The sequence below is a fragment of the Theropithecus gelada genome, chromosome 1 (genome assembly GCF_003255815.1).
Source record: "Theropithecus gelada isolate Dixy chromosome 1, Tgel_1.0, whole genome shotgun sequence".
In the NCBI taxonomy this organism is placed as follows: domain Eukaryota; kingdom Metazoa; phylum Chordata; class Mammalia; order Primates; family Cercopithecidae; genus Theropithecus; species Theropithecus gelada.
In genome coordinates, this window is record NC_037668.1 from 82,004,803 (window position 1) to 82,020,798 (window position 15,996).

The 15,996-nt window shown below is 40.5% G+C and overlaps 1 protein-coding gene and 1 pseudogene across 2 annotated transcripts in view; both read left to right on the plus strand.

The window, feature by feature from the left end:
* TCEANC2 (transcription elongation factor A N-terminal and central domain containing 2) overlaps positions 1 to 15,996 on the plus strand; it is a 45,683-nt gene that overhangs the window by 22,839 nt on the left and 6,848 nt on the right. Inside the window, exon 4 of the mRNA XM_025364390.1 lies at positions 13,822 to 14,015. Within this exon, the coding sequence (XP_025220175.1) occupies positions 13,822 to 14,015 (194 nt within the window). The remainder of the gene's footprint in view (positions 1 to 13,821; positions 14,016 to 15,996) is intronic.
* LOC112610838 lies at positions 15,042 to 15,432 on the plus strand (annotated as a pseudogene). Its single transcript, XR_003116498.1, has one exon. The product of XR_003116498.1 is annotated as a cytochrome c oxidase subunit 7B, mitochondrial pseudogene (transcript).

The window sequence follows — 15,996 nt, forward strand, 5'->3', positions numbered from 1 at the left end:
AAAACAACATGCTACAATGTAATGGCTGGAATGGGCAAGGGTGGATAGCAATTGGGCCTGATTATAAAGAAACTTAAAAGCTAGCCATTAGGGTATGGACTTTTCCCAGATGTCATTGTTTTCAAGTGTGGATTTCTTAGAACTCTGGTCCAGTGAGATGTTATTTGAAGAAAGTGTCCTGGGTTCAAATAAAGCTTGGAAAATGCCGCATCACTGTTTCCTCTCCCTTAGAGGTTTTCAGTATACTTTCTCATTTAATAGGCTAGATGAAATCCTACAATAAAGAAACCTGTTTGACTGGGCGCGGTGGCTCACGCCTCTAATCCCAGCACTTTGAGAGACCGAGGCAAGTGGATCACTTGAGGCCAGGAGTTTGGGACCAGCCTGGCCAACATGGTGAAACTTCGTCTTTACTAAAAATATAAAAATTAGCTGAGTGTGGTGGTGCGTGCCTGTAGTCCTAGCTACTCGAGACGCTGAGGCAGGAGAACCCTGGAAGCTGAGGCAGGAGAACCCGAGAGGCAGAGGCAGGAGAACCCGGGAGGCAGAGGTTGCAGTGAGCTGAGATCATGCCACCGCACTCCAGCTTGGGCGACAGAGCAAGACCTTGTCTCAAAAACAAAAGCAAAAACAACAACAACAACAAATTTTATTTTATGAGTATTTTTTTGTTTGTTTTTTTAACTTTCATTTTAGGTTTGGGGGTACATGTGAAGGTTTGTTATATAGGTAAACTCCCCATGTCATGGGGGCTTGTTGTATATATTATTTTGTTACCCAGGTATTAAACCTAGTACCCGATAGTTATGTTTTCTGCTCATTACCCTTCTCCCACACTTCACCCTCAAGTAGACCTCAGTGCCTCAGTGTCTGTTCCTTTTTTTGTGTTCATGAGTTATCATTTAGCTCCCACTTATAAGTGAAACATGCAGTATTTGGTTTTCTGTTCCTGCGTTAAGTTTGTTAAGGATAATGGTCTTCAGCTCCATCCATGTTCCCATAAAGGATATGATCTTGTGCTTTTTTATGCCTACATAGTATTCCATGGTGTATCGGTACCACATTTTCTTTATCCAGTCTGTCATTGATGGGCATTTCAATTGATTCCATGTCTTTGCTATTGTGAATAGCACTGCAGTGAAGGTGGGTATCTTCTTAGCAATCTATTAGCTTGAGAAACAGCTGTTACTGGAACCATTTAATGTTAACTATAGGATGACATGATGAGTGTTTCTGGTGACCAAGGGAAAAATGCATAGGAAAAGGGTGTTAATAGAGAAAGATCAGGTAGAAATCAGGATATCAGATAGGGGATCATTCAGGTGTTCATTCATGTGCCAGGCAGTGTTCTGGATACATGCTATCAAAACAAGACAAAAATCTCTGCCCTTGTGAAGCTTAGTGAGGAGACATGCAATAAAGAATAAACATAATAAACAAATTGTGTAGTTATGTTAGAAGATGAAAAGTGCTGTGCAAGAGAAAAAGTCAACAAGTTGGGGGGATGGAGAATGTGGATGGTGTGGGTGGGAGTAGGCCTCATTGAGAGATGACATTTGAGCAGAAACTTGAAGGAGGTGAGGAAGTGAGCCATGAGGATGAGGTATGACTGTAAACATTGAGGTGAGACATGATGAAGGCTTGGAGGACTGAGAGAATGGAGAAATGAAATAGCTCCTTAGAGAAATCTTATCAGGGAGAACGGGCTGGATTTAAGGAATTGACCGTGGAGGTGAGGGAAAATGGGGATGCCCCGATGATGCCTCTCGCTATGTTGCCACCCTTATCCTCTCCACTGGCTCACTCTTGCTGCTTTCAGACAAGCACAAATCTTCCCCTTTAATTGTCTTTGCCACCTTTTCCAAACACCTTATTTCCCTTCTTTTTATAACCAGATTCCTTTAAAAATGTTGGCTACTCGCAGCTCCCATTTCTGGCCTGCCCAATCCTTTGGGAACAGCGTTCCAAGCTGGCTTCTCGCGCAACCACTATTCTCTCAGGACACAAGTAATTTCATTCTATCCAAATCCAATGGTCTTGTCTGAGTTCTCATCTTCCCAGACTGTGAATTTGAGACCATTGATACTCCCTTTCTGTTGACATAAATGACACTGAACTGGTTGCCAGTTCTGTATCTATTTTTAAACTGTTTGTTACCTTCATAGCTCTTATCTCAGTTTGTAATCACCTATTTAATTATTTATTTCTTTTTTTTTTATTTGCTAGACAGTAACTCTGTGCCAGCAGAAGTTACATTTTATTTACCAGTGTATTTCAAGCATTAGTGGCATACAGCAGGAGCTCAGGATATAGTCCTCAAATGAGTGAAAATGACAAAGTTGAACAAGTTTTCTCTATAGCTCTTCTTGCCTTCTGTGTCCTTGTTTCTTTCCTTTTTGTGTTTCTTCAGTCCTTTTTCTCTCTCCCCTAACAGGGTGCTTTTCCATAAAGCTCAGCCCTTAGTCTTTTGCTGCTTTTTTAGAGCATTTAGCCAGAGAGCTTGTCCATGTCTCCAGCTTAACTGAGGCCTTAATTCAGATACCTCTTGGATATGCATCTCCTATTCTGATCCATTTTTGAATCTTAGATTTCTAGAAAGGTTTTTCCAATTTACATTCCTACCATTTTCTTAAATCTTACAAATTTAAGAGGTAAAAATAGCATCTTGTTTTCATGTGCCGCATAGAATGAATTGTTTTCCATACATTTTTTTTGGCACTTTTTCTTTTTTTTGTAAACTTTTCGTGTTCTTTGTACATTTACTGCTGAGATATTATAATTTTTCTTATATATTTCTATGAGCTTTGTAAATGTCAGTGTCATAACCGTTTAAATCCATTTACCTACTTCAGTTTATAAACAGGGAAACTGAGACCCAGAGAGATGAAGTGACTTATCCAGGGCCACCTTATGAGTTAGCACCAGAGAGGTAATGAGAACCCAGGTCTCCTGGGGCAGTGTTCCTTCCTGGTTAGCAGACTGCCATTGTGCCCTGGACCCCAGCCATATGTCCCTTTATTTTATTGGACTGGCTCTATGGATTCTGCCATCTGCTTGAATTTAACTCTTTTAAATCAGAATTTAGTGCCTTTTCTTGTATACCTCAAATGGGAGTTTTCTCTCAGTATTTCCATTTGAGTCAGTGTCCCTAGAGTTTTGTTCTCACATAAACCCATTAAGTGGAAATGTCCACCAGGCGGTTGGAGATGTGGGATTCAAGCTCAGATGCAAAATTTAGATTGGAAATACTTATTTGGAAGTCATCTGCCAGGAAGAGTTTGCTTACAATCACCTTAGTAGATGAATTCTCTAAGTAAAGGGAAAGATGAAGGGGCTGAAGGACTGAACCTGGGAGAAAATCTATGCTGGGGAAGTGGGAGGAAGAAGAGGAGCCAGATAAAGAGACTAAGGAAGTGTGGTTAGACAGGAAGAGAGCCAGGGCAGTACATGGACATGGAGACCAAAGACTGTTCTTAGAGGCAGGGGAAATGAGTGGCCTTGGTGTCCTCAAGTGGTCTGGGAAGTTGAGGGCCAACTAGCAAAAAGCCTTTGGAGCTGGCAGTGATAAGGCCTCTGTGAGTGGATACCTTTATTATCAAGGAAACCAAAGAGCATGGGGGATCGAGTAAATAGCTGATCAGGCAGTGGAGTTAGGCCTTGTACTCTTAAGCTGGTGAGCAGGCATGCTCCATTTTTGCAATACTGTATATATGAATATTCTGGGAAAAGTTTTGTCAATCATATCTGATTTCAGAGATGCTATATTTTTGTTTATGATTGTTTAACAACAACAACAAAACCCCTCTTCTTACAAAGTACTTTCACATCTATGACCTTGTTTGATCTATATAACAGCTCTGGAAAGTAAGGGTAATTTTTTTCCATTTTACAAATGGAAAAACTGAGGCTTGGAGAGTTTAAAATAACTTTCTCCAGGTTAGACAACCAAATAATAAATGACAAAGCTAAAATATTCTTTTTTTTTTTTTTTTTTTTGAGGCGGAGTCTTCACTCTGTCACCCAGGCTGGAGGCGCGATCTCGGCTCACTGCAAACTCCGCCTCCCAGGTTCACGCCATTCTCCTGCCTCAGCCTCCCGAGTAGCTGGGACTACAGGTGCCTGCCACCGTGCCCGGCTAATTTTTTGTATTTTAGTAGAGACGGGGTTTCACCGTGTTAACCAGGATGGTCTTGATCTCCTGACCTCGTGATCCGCCTGCCTCGGCCTCCCAAAGTGCAGGGATTACAGGCATGAGCCACCACGCCCGGCTAAAATATTCTTATACCATGTTATGCCATCTCCTGAAACCTAAAAATGAATAAAAGGCTAAAATCAAAATGATGGTAGGACTTTATTCCTTTCTGGAGGCTCTAGGGGACAATCCGTTTCCTAGACTAGTTGCCTTTTCTAGTTTCTAGAGGCCGCCTGCATTCCTTGGCTTGTGATCTCCTTCCTCCATCTTCAAAACTTGCAATGGTCGGTTGAATTCTTCTCACATCTGATCTCTGACCCATCTTTCTGCCTTTTCTTCACTTTTAAGGACTCATGTGACTAGATTGGGCCCACCTGGAAAAGCCAGGCTAATCTCTCCATCTCAGGGTACTTAACCTTAGTCACATCTATAGAGTCTCTTTTGCCATGTAAGGTAACATAGTCACAGGTTCTGAGGATTAGGGCATAGTCATTATTGGGGACCATTGTTGTGTCTACTATACTCCTCAAATTATGCTATGCGTTTCAGGCTTCTGTGCTCTTGTTCACTCTACTTCTTGTGTTATTCCTGTCCCCTTGAGTTATCATCATTATTATTTTTTGTTTTGCAAAAGCCCTTCAAAAAATCTGACAGCAGCGCCAGCACATCCAGCCCTTGTTGCCTTTGAACTGGGAGTTTAGTCACCAACTAAATTAGCATTGTCTGAGTGTGATGCTTTTCGTTCTCAGGGCTCTGCAAGAAGGTTCCTGAGTGAGATGATGCAGAGACTATGGAGAGATGCTCATTACCAGGGGTCTCCAATTTTCTTTCTTTCTTTTTTTTTTTTTTTTGAGACAGTCTCACTCTGTCAGACAGGCTGGAGTCCGGTGGTGCGATCTTGGCACACTGAAACCTCTGACTCCTGGGTTCAGGCGATTCCCATGCCTCAACCTCCCAAGTAGCTGGGATTACAGGCGTGCACCACCATGCCTGGTTAATTTTTGTATTTTTAATAGAGATGGGGTTTCACCGTGTTGGCCAGGCTGTTCTCGAACTCCTGGCCTCATGTGATCTCCCCACCTTAGCCTCCTAGTAAGTGTTGGGATTACAGGCGTGAGCCACTGCGCCTGGCTGAGTTATTATTAAGACCAGGATAAGCATTGCCTCTTTCATGATGTTTCCTGACCCTTTACCAGCTGAATTGACTCCTCTGCCCTTTTGGCCCTCCTTGGGGTTCCCCCTTCAATACTATCTTAGGACCCTTGTAACACCTTTTTGTGTGCATTTGTTTGTTTAGGTGTTGTCCCCTGACTTTCCTAGAGCTCCTTGAATACAGGTTAGTCTGGATTTTCTGGGTCTTGTCTTGCTCAACATTCTATCCCAATGTCTGTGAGTATTTGTTAATATTTGGTAAATGAGCAAAAGACTGCTTCCTGCAGGGAATTTGTCTTAACAGTGTGCTGGGATGCAGAAATCCCCTAACCTTAAACCCCGGGAACTTGACCTGGGTCATAAGACCAGCCAGTGGCACTGCTTACTTTAAAACATAAACTTCATGGAGCAAATAATGACTTTTTGCAGATCATTAACTTCCTTGATGTAGCTACTGGCCAACTTGTGACCTTGGGGAAAGGTCATGGAGCCTCATCTTTTTCATCTGAATCAGAGGATGTAGGACTATCTGATCACCAGAGGGAATAGTAGAGGGTTAAAGCGTGGGCTTTGGAGCTAGACTGCTTATATATGAAACCCGGTCTGGCTTCTTGTTGTTTTTCGCAAGTTACCTCACCTCTCAGTACCTCAGGTATCTTTACCTATAAAATGGGGAACTACAGCACCTACTTCATAGGGTAGTTCTGAGGATTAAATGAATTAATATATGTAAAGTGGTTAGCACAATAGCTGTCATTACTGTCATTATGATTATTTTATAATTTTATTAGAGACAGGGTCTCACTCTATCACCCAGGCTGAGTACAATGGCATGATAATAGCTCACTGCAGCCTCGAACTCCTGGGCACACATGATCCTCTTGCCTCAGCTTCTCAGGTAGCTGGGACTGCAGGCATGTGCCACCACACCCAGTCAATTCTTTTATTTATTTATTTTTTAAAGTTTTTTGTAGAGATAGGGTCTCACTATGTTGCCCAGGCTGATCTCAAACTCCTGCACTCAGGCAATCCTCCTGCCTTGGCCCCCACAAAGTGCTGGGATTACAGGCATGCCACCATGCCCAGCCTGTCATTATTTTTTTTTTTTTTTTGAGACGGAGTCTCGCTCTGTCCCCCAGGCTGGAGTGCAGTGGCCGGATCTCGGCTCACTGCAAGCTCCACCTCCCGGGTTCACGCCATTCTCCTGCCTCAGCCTCCTGAGTAGCTGGGACTACAGGCGCCCGCCACCGCTCCCAGCTAATTTTTGTGTTTTTTTAGTAGAGACGGGGTTTCACGTGTTAGCCAGGATGGTCTCGATCTCCTGACCTCGTGATCCGCCCGCCTCGGCCTCCCAAAGTGCTGGGATTACAGGCTTGAGCCACCGCGCCCGGCCAGCCTGTCATTATTAATGATATCATGAAATTCCCTTTGTGATCTGAAATTTATGATTCTGCTCTGTTTTTGTCTAGTAGAGGGTTTCCCAGACTCCTTCTCTTTCTTGCCCCAGACTGAATTGCCTTTTTGCTGTTAGTCTTCTTTGGAAATTCTTCCCTCTTGCTGGCAAGTCTTGCATCCCCCACTGGGCTCCTTTACAGCCCTACCTACCCTTCCTGGGCTGGTTTGGCTGGTGTTGGCAAAAGACTCCTGACCAGTCCCAGTTTGGGCATGGCTCTTATGGGATTATCTGAGGGATGTACTGCCCACTGCAGGCCAAAAGCAGTGACTCTACTGTCTGGACCTGTGAGTTGAAGCTTTCTGTCCTTTGGCCACCTCTCAGGGCCTGTGCTCTTCTGATTTTGGAATACCAAGAATGTGAATAACAGTATCTCATAGATCTCATATATCTAATAGAGCCTTGTTGAAGACTTCCTGTGTGCCAGTCCCTAATAACAGAGAAGTATAGTGTATTAGGGGTTCAGTGTGCAGGCTCTGGAGGTGGAGTCAGGCTGCTTGTGTTCTAATCCTAGCTTCCACACTTATTAGCTGTGAGACCTTGGGCAAGGTGCCTTACTGAGTTTAGGTTTCTCATTTGTAAAAAAAGATATAATAATGGTATTTAAGTCATTGTTATAAAAATTAAATGAGATAATTCATACAAAGCCTGGAGTGATAAGCAGGAAAAATTCTCAGCGGTGAATAAGAATTAGAAACTTTTCCTTTTCTCAGCACCTTTGGATTCATTTCTTTACAGTGTAGTTTCATTATTTTGTTTGCAGTTGTGTGATTTTCCTAATCACCTCTATCCATATTCAAATGTTAGTACAAAACCAATTTGAAAGTCAAATGTAAATGTTTTTTATTTAACTGATTCAATTCAGCAAACATTTATAAATCGTCTCTTCTGTGCTAGGCACTATGCTGAGGGCTGGGAATAGAACTTGAAGTAAGGTAGAGGTTCTGCCCTCAACACATTTACAATTTTGAGGATAAGATGGACGTTTAAATATTCTAGGCAGAGGGCATGGTATGAGCTAAGGCACAGAAGTAGGAGCAGGCCAGCCAGCATGACTCCAAACAGGGACATGCAAGCTGCTGTCTATGGCTAGAAGGTAGTGCACAGAGGCAAAAGGGTGGGAGGGGTGAAAGTGAGGGGAGGGAGGAAGGAGGGCGACATGGTGACAGGTGAGGCCAAAGAGATTCCAGGTCATCCAGAGCTTTAATGCTATGTTAGAAATTAATTTGAGGGCAATGGAGAGCCATCGGAGGATTTTTATTAAGGGTATGATATGATCAAATTGTGTTTGAAAAAGGTCATTTTGCCTTCAGTAGGGAGGATGAATTGGAGAGGGCCAGACTGGAGACAGAGTTTGGTTAGTAAAGTAATGCAGTAGACCTGTGGAGAAGTGTTGCGAACCTGAATCAGGGCAGTAAGAGTGGAGAGTAGGCGAGGAGGAAGAGTAAAAGGTAGAGGGAGAATTAAGGAAGTAGATCTATATGACTTGGAATGGCTGAATGAACATAAGGTTGAAAGAGACAGTGGATCCTAAAATGGTGGGTGGGTGATGGTACCATTCTGTGACAAAAAATGTTGAGTTAGAGGTGTTTGCAGAATAAGCAGGTGGAGATGTCCAGTAGGGGACTGGATATTTGGTCTCATGCTCAGTGGGAACCTTTGGCTAGGAACACATAGTTGGGAGTCATCTGCCTGTAGGTAGCTGGACCACAGGAGTGGGCAAGATTACTCAGGGAAGGCAAGTGGAGAAAGAAAAGAGGCCAAGGACAATGCCCTAACTGGGGTTCACAGATAATGAAAGATTGGACAAAGGAGCAGCAGCCAGCAGAGGAGATAGAGAACGAAGAAGAGACCCAGTAACAGGTGGTGTCTCCAAAAGCAGTGCAAGAGAATATTTCAGGAAGAAAGCCAGTGTCAGATGCCACAGAGAGGCCAAGTAATGTCAGGATGGAGAAGGACCGCTGGATTCGACCAAGTCAAAGGACTCTCTGTGTGAGGGACTTCTGCATTGTTTCTCATATATAAAGCTGGGTCAGCAGTGCCCTTCTTGGAGAGAGAAAAGGTTAACGTGAGACTCTTATGAAGGGAAGGATCTGTATTCTGAAGAAACCTGAATATTGCCCTACTATAACACAGCCCAGGCTGTTAGGTTTGTTGACATGTTGAGCCAGCCCACTAGATTGTGAGCTGAACTGCATGGATACACACAGTCCCACTACTCAGAAGAGACCACCATTAATAATTTTATTGTAAATTCTTTAAGACTTTTTTCTTTGCATATAAACAAAAATGTTGTTTATATGTATACACATATGTAGTTTTAAAAATAAACATTGGCTCACATTGTGTGTGCTCTGAGACCTGCTTTTTTCACTTGACTAAAAAAAACTGATCATTTTTCCAGTCACTCCATGTAGAGCTATTTTAGTTTAGTGTTTTGTTGGGTTTTTTGTTTTCTTTTTTTGAGACAATCTTGCTCTGTCACCCAGGCTGGAGTGTAGTGGTGCGATCTTGGCTCACTGCAACCTCTGCCTCCAAGGTTCAAGCGATTTTCATGCCTCAGCCTCCTGAGTAGCTGGAATTACAGGCATTCACCACCTCGCCCAGCTAATTTTTGTATTTTTAGTAGAGACAGGGTTTCGCCATGTTGGCCAGGCTGGTCTCAAATTCCTGGCCTCCAGGGTTCCACCCACCTCAGCCTCCCAAAGTGCTGGTATTACAGACACGAGCTGCTTCGCCCAGCCTATTTTAGTTTTTAATGGCTGCAAAGTTGTTATTGTTTAAATGGACTATAATTTATTTAACAAACAGGACCTTTAATGATGAGCTTGTAGGTTATTCCTAGCTTTTTGCTATGACAGACAATACTGGAAGGAATATTTCTGTGCATGTGTCTTCTTTGTACACTTTGGCAGGTAAAATGTAGGCTAAATTCCTGGGGCTGTGTCCTCCTCATCTCTGTATCCTCAGCACCAGACATAAGGTAAGTGCCTGGTAAAAGTGTTTAAATGGGCCGGGCTCGGTGGCTCATGCCTGTAATCCCAGTACTTTGGGAGGCCAAGGTGGGTGGATCACCTGAGGTCAGGAGTTCGAGACCAGCCTGACCAACATAGCAAAACCCTGTCTCTACTAAAATTACAAAAATTAGCCAGGCGTGGTGGCCACTGCACTCCGGCCTGGGTGACAGAGCAAAACTCCATCTAAAAAAAAAAAAAAAGTGTTTAAATGCTTTGGATCTAGGTCTGACATCCTGTACTGTCTTATTTATCATTTTATTTTTAGCATCTACTACAGTGACTAAGAGCATAAAATGTTGCTTGCTGAATGAATAATCTCAGGGATAAGGAGAACTCCACCCAGAAGAGGAAAGTATCCAGGGGTGCTTTGTGCTTTAAAGTGATGTGTATTGGAATGCACTTTCCTAAGCACCGCTAGCTAGGAAGCACCTTTAGACATTTCTAATGAGTGCTCTGCATTCCTCTTCCTCTTCCTCCTTGTGATGAGTATTGATGTACTCCTTTCCCAGGTCCATAGAAAGGCTAGGTACAAATTTTTGATAAATAATTGGTTAGAGGGAGAAGTTAAAGACTCAATATTATTTTACCCTGTCTTCCCTTCAAAGTTTTATTTTTCAACTCCAGGATTCTCTTCATAGAACCTTTAAAGCAGGGACAATTTCTTGTTTAAGCCCTACATGACTAGTGCCTAGCATAGTATCTAGAGCAAACAGGCCTTCAATAAATGTGTGGAGAATAAAGGAATCAAACAATATTGGGCTATGCAGTTGGCATAATTGGAGAAATTTTCTAAATGTTTTGACCATTTTCTCAAATAAAAATGTTTTTCTGCTTCCCTTTGTTCAATGATGCCTCTTTCATTATGTATTAAATTCTTATGTACTATAGTCTGTTTCCGGCCTTCATTATTTTTATTCCCTATCCATTTTCTTTTTTGGTGTTGGTCCATATCATTTTCAACATTGTTACTTTATAATATGTTCTAATATCTTAGATCTTAGATATGAGGCTAGTTGTGCCTCATAACTCCTCTTTTTCAAAATAGCATTTTATACACTTGCTGAGTTATATTCGTGTAGAAGTATTTGGTTGTAGTCTAATAAAAATAGCCTACTGAGATTTTTGGTTGAGATTACATAAAATCTATAAACTAATTTCTTTTTTGTTTCTTTTATTTTCTTTTTTCAGGCAGGGTCTTGCTCTGTTGCCCAGGCTAGAGTGCAGTGGCATGATCACAGCTCACTATAGCCTTGAACTTTTGGGTTCAAGCCATCCTCCCGTCTCAGCCTCCCAAGTAGCTGAGAGTACAGGCATATGCCACCTCACCTGGCTAATTTTTTTTATTTTTTGTAGAGACAGAGTCTCACTATATTGCCCAGGCTGGTCTTGAACTCCTGTGAGTTCAAGTGATCCTCCCACCTTGACATCCCAAAGTGTTGAGATTATAGGCATGAGCCACTGCACCCAGCTGACTAATTTCTATATTGGCATTTTTGTGCTGATTTTTCCATCTCGTAACAAGGTATATTTTCCCTTTATTCAAATCTTCTGTTATGTATTGTAGTAGGAATGTATGTTATTCTTTATATGAGTCTCTCATTCAATCAGCCTGCTCTCCTGATTCCCATCTCCTGGCACTATGCTCACTGCTGGAGATACAAAGATGAGCGTCCCCTAAGGTTAGCTCTTTCTGCAAGAAGCTCAATTTGGTGAACGAAAGAGATAACCCATCAAATGATTACAACTAACTCTAGTAATTATCATGATAAACAGAACACAGGGTGCTAAGGAAGCAGAGAGCAGGGGTACTGACCAAAACTAGAGATATTAAGGAAGAATTCCTGGAGGAAGGGGCCCTTAAATGAGTCTTAAAGGCCGAATGGAAGTTGCAGATAAAAAGAGAAGTAAGAGTATTTCAGGCAGACAGAATGTTCATTGGGGTGTGTGCTCAAAAATAAAGAGATAAAAAATAAAATGTTTTAGGAGCTGCAAGTAGCTGGAGTATTGGATGACAGTGGATAGTAGCTGGAAATGAAGATAGAAAGTAGGTAGGAGGATGGCAGATTGTGAAGGGACTTTTATGAAGAGGTAAGAGTGGATATAGCACCAAAGAATTTAAGTGGAGGAGTGAAATGGTCAAATTTATGCTTTAGGAAAAAAGTCCCTAAAAAAGAAAACACTAAAAATAAATAAAGGCTATCCTAGCTGCAGTGTGGAAGATGGCATTAAGGGGTACCAAACTTAGCCAGAGAGGTCAACCAGGGTACCTTCATAGTCATCTGGAGGCAACATGCCCTAAGGCAGGGCAGTGGGGCTAGGGATGGAGGAAAAGGAGGAATCCCAGAGCATTAAGGAAGTGGGCACAGACAGACAGCACACATGCATGCTCACACACCCATTCTTGTCCATGCTTTCCAAAGTACTGTATAGTTTTTACTAGTTTAAACAGGATTTGTTCCCCTGTTGTGTTCTGACTGGCTGTTGCTGACTTAAGAAAGCTACTGGTTTTTAAAAATATATCTATCTTATATTCAACCCATGGATCAGGATTAAAACATTCATTAAAATTAAAAATTAAAATATATATATGTATCTTGTATTCTTCCATTTTTTGAACTTTGTTTTCAGTGTTCAGTTGACTTCTTTAGCCTTTCTAGGCATTTATTTTTATCTAAGTACTTTTGCATATTGATATTTTTGACCCTTCACCTTTTTTTCCATTTTTATTATGAAATTCTCAAACATACCCAAAAATAAAGAGAATATTGTAACTCCTATATGCCCTTCATCTAGATTCAATAACTATTAAGATTTTGCCCTACTTCTTCTTTCTGTTTTTGCTTTTATGTTGTTCCTGAGGTATTTTAAAGCAGAATCTCAGACCTTTTGTCATTTGAACTCTACATACTTCAGTATGCATCTCTAAAAAATGTGGGTATTTTCTCATGTAACCACAGTATCATTGTTATTGTGCTTAACAAAGTTTACAATTATTCCTTGGTATAATTTAGTATCTAGTACATATTCATATTCCTTGTTTATCTCAAAATATCTTTTAACAGTTGGTTTGTTCCAATTGGGATTTGAATCACGCATCGCATTTGTTAGTTTGTACTCAAGAGACTTTTAATCTACTTCAGTCCCTAACCCTAGCCCCTTTTCAGAAAAACAAACGAAAAACAACAACAAAAAGAACCACTGACTGTGGAAGAAACCATGTCTGTTGTCCTGTAGAATGTCCCACATTCAGAATTTGTCTTGTTTCTTCATACTATAATTTAATTTATTCCTCTGTCTCTCCTATTTCCTATGGATTGGAAGTTAGCTTTGAATGACTAACTGGATTATGGTTCTTTTTCTTTTGGGGAAAAGGATAAGACTACTTCATAGGTTGAGGGTGTGAAGTACTTCTGTTTCTTCTGTCTGATAGTCCCACTCTTAGGGATGCTAACACTGAACAGTGGGTTTAGATGATGACAGCTCATCCCTCCATTATAAATTTCCTCATCAGACTCATTGAATTAGTTCGTCCACTGATGATTGTCTCTGAATGAATTATTTCATCAGGGCTACAAAAAAATGTTCTCATTCTATCAGTCTTTTCACATTTATTAGCTAAATAATATTCCCATAATAACTAGGGCTATTTTGTTGTCTTGAAATATAGTATGTACCCCCTTCCCCAAAAAAACTAGATAAATGCTTAATTCATTTTCTTTTATAGTAATTTTTGGTTAAAGAAGTTACCTTTGTTGTTCTTTTTAAGAATCTATTGATTTTGCTTCTAGTTTATGACTTAATTCATTGGCTAGGCTGCTGGTTCTCCCCCAGTGATTATCTTATTATCTCAGTCCTTTTGAAACAGGTTCCTTTTGCACAAGAGTCTTTACATCCTTGGGTGTGTGAATGACTTTCTCAGTACCACACGTCAGTCAGTCCATCTAGTCCTGCACTTTTCAGAAGAAGATGTAACAACTTTTCCTTTGGTTTTTCTCTTCCTGTTCCAGGTCACACTGTGAACAAGATGCGTAAACACTCAGATTCAGAAGTGGCTTCTCTTGCCAGAGAAGTTTACACTGAGTGGAAAACTTTCATTGAAAAACATTCAAATAGACCTTCTATTGAAGTTAGAAGTGATCCCAAAACCGAGTCATTTAGGAAAAATGCCCAGAAATTACTCTCAGAAGCCTTGGAATTAAAGGTAATGCCCTAAGTATATACAACTGTTTTGTACCCATAATAATTAATTTTTAAAATAGAAGAAAAATAAAGTGAATATCCTGGTTGGATGTGATTAGTAGGTGCTCTTGGTTAAATGCCTCATGATTTCATAATTAAGATTTCATAGTCTTAATGCTGTGGCTTTATTTTAACCAGTTATTCTTTAAGGATTCTGGATTTATAAGCATTCCAGAAGACAGTGTTGTAGGAGGCAGGCTTTTGAACTAGCAAGATCTGGGGTTGAAACCCTGACATTCTAGTTGTGAAACCTTAGGCAGATACCTTAACATTTTCTGAGACTTGATTTCTTAATCTGTAAAATGAGGATTGTAAGTCCTACCACCTAAGGTATTAAAAAGGTTAAAGAACCATATATGCAAAAGAATAGTAGTGCCTGCTGATTAGAAGTTATTTAATGCATGTTGGTTACTTCCCATTTAAAATTCCTTCCCTTCTCGCTGAAGTAAAAATTCTGTGATGGACTGAATATCAATAGTAAAATAAATAGTTGTCTAGTGAAAAGACTCAGATCCCCCAGTTTTCGTCAACAGCCGTATCTTTAGTTTTAAGTCATAAAATCGATTGGATAGACATGCTCCCTATCTTCATGACTTACAATTCAGATGATGTTCGTGGTTTGAGGTATACATCCTGGAAGAAGGATTTTTGCTCATTAATAATAATATTCATTGTCATCATCAAACAACAAATCTTATAAGCTGATTAATTACTCTGGAAAATAACACATATAATAGTCATGTTTCTTCCTTATCCCAGGATATCCCAGAGCAACTCTGCTAAAGTATCCTTAGAGAACAATTTAATATTAATAAAAGAAGCAAATCCGAAGTCTGATTTAAACGCTAGATCTGTTACTACAGTCTCTAAAAAATTTTTTTGCCGTTCTATCTCAATTATTTATCCACAAAAGAAAGACTTGTGATATAGTACTTACTTTTTTTAAAATAAAGTTTTGGATCTGAAGTGAATTTGCGCCAAAGCAGCAGCTGCATTGCCACAGTTCTGTCTTCACCTTCACCATGTTCCTCTTGGTCAAAAACGCACTAAGTTGCCTCCAAATTCAAAGCATTCAGCAAACAATGGCAAGGCAGAGCCACCACAAACGTACACCTGATTTTCATGATAAATACGGTAGTGCTGTATTAGCTAGTGGAGCCACTTTCTGTATGGAGATATGTAGCAATACAAATCGGAATAGAATGGAACCTGTCCCCTGTTGGCAGAGTCACCCCAAAGGAAGGGAGAGATCGGTAATCATCCCAGCTGGTATAATAATGAATTGTTTAAAAAACAACTCATAATTGATGCCAAGTTAAAGCACTGTGTACCCATTAAGATATGGCATTATTGAAGAAATAAAGTACATTCGAAACCTTAAAAATAAATAAATAAAGTTGTGGATTTTTAAATACAAACTTCTAATAGAAAATGAGAAAAATTTATAAAAGGGAAAAAAAATGTAACCCAGACATAATCTTGTTAACACATTGGCACATTTCCTTTTTTGGTAAATTGTTATGGTTTTTTAAATGAATGTTGGGCAAGTTATGATTAACTGAGATTTATATAGAGTGAACTATATGCTGAAAGTTCCATAAGATATTTTTATTGATTATTTAAGTAACATTGCAGAAAATTGATGTAATTATTTACATTTGTGTTCTCTTTAATCTTGATCAATTTTAGTGTCATTTTGTGTATCCTTTTCTATATATCTTTATTTTTTCATGTTTATAATTTTTTTTTTTTTTTTTTGAGACAGAGCCTCACTCTGTTGCCCAGGCTGGAGTGCAGTGGCGCGATCTCGGCTCACTGCAAGCTCCGTCTCCCGGGTTCACGCCATTCTCCTGCCTCAGACTCCCGAGTAGCTGGGACTACGGGCGTCCGCCACCACGCCCGGCTAATTTTTTGTATTTTTAGTAGAGATGGGGTTTCACCAT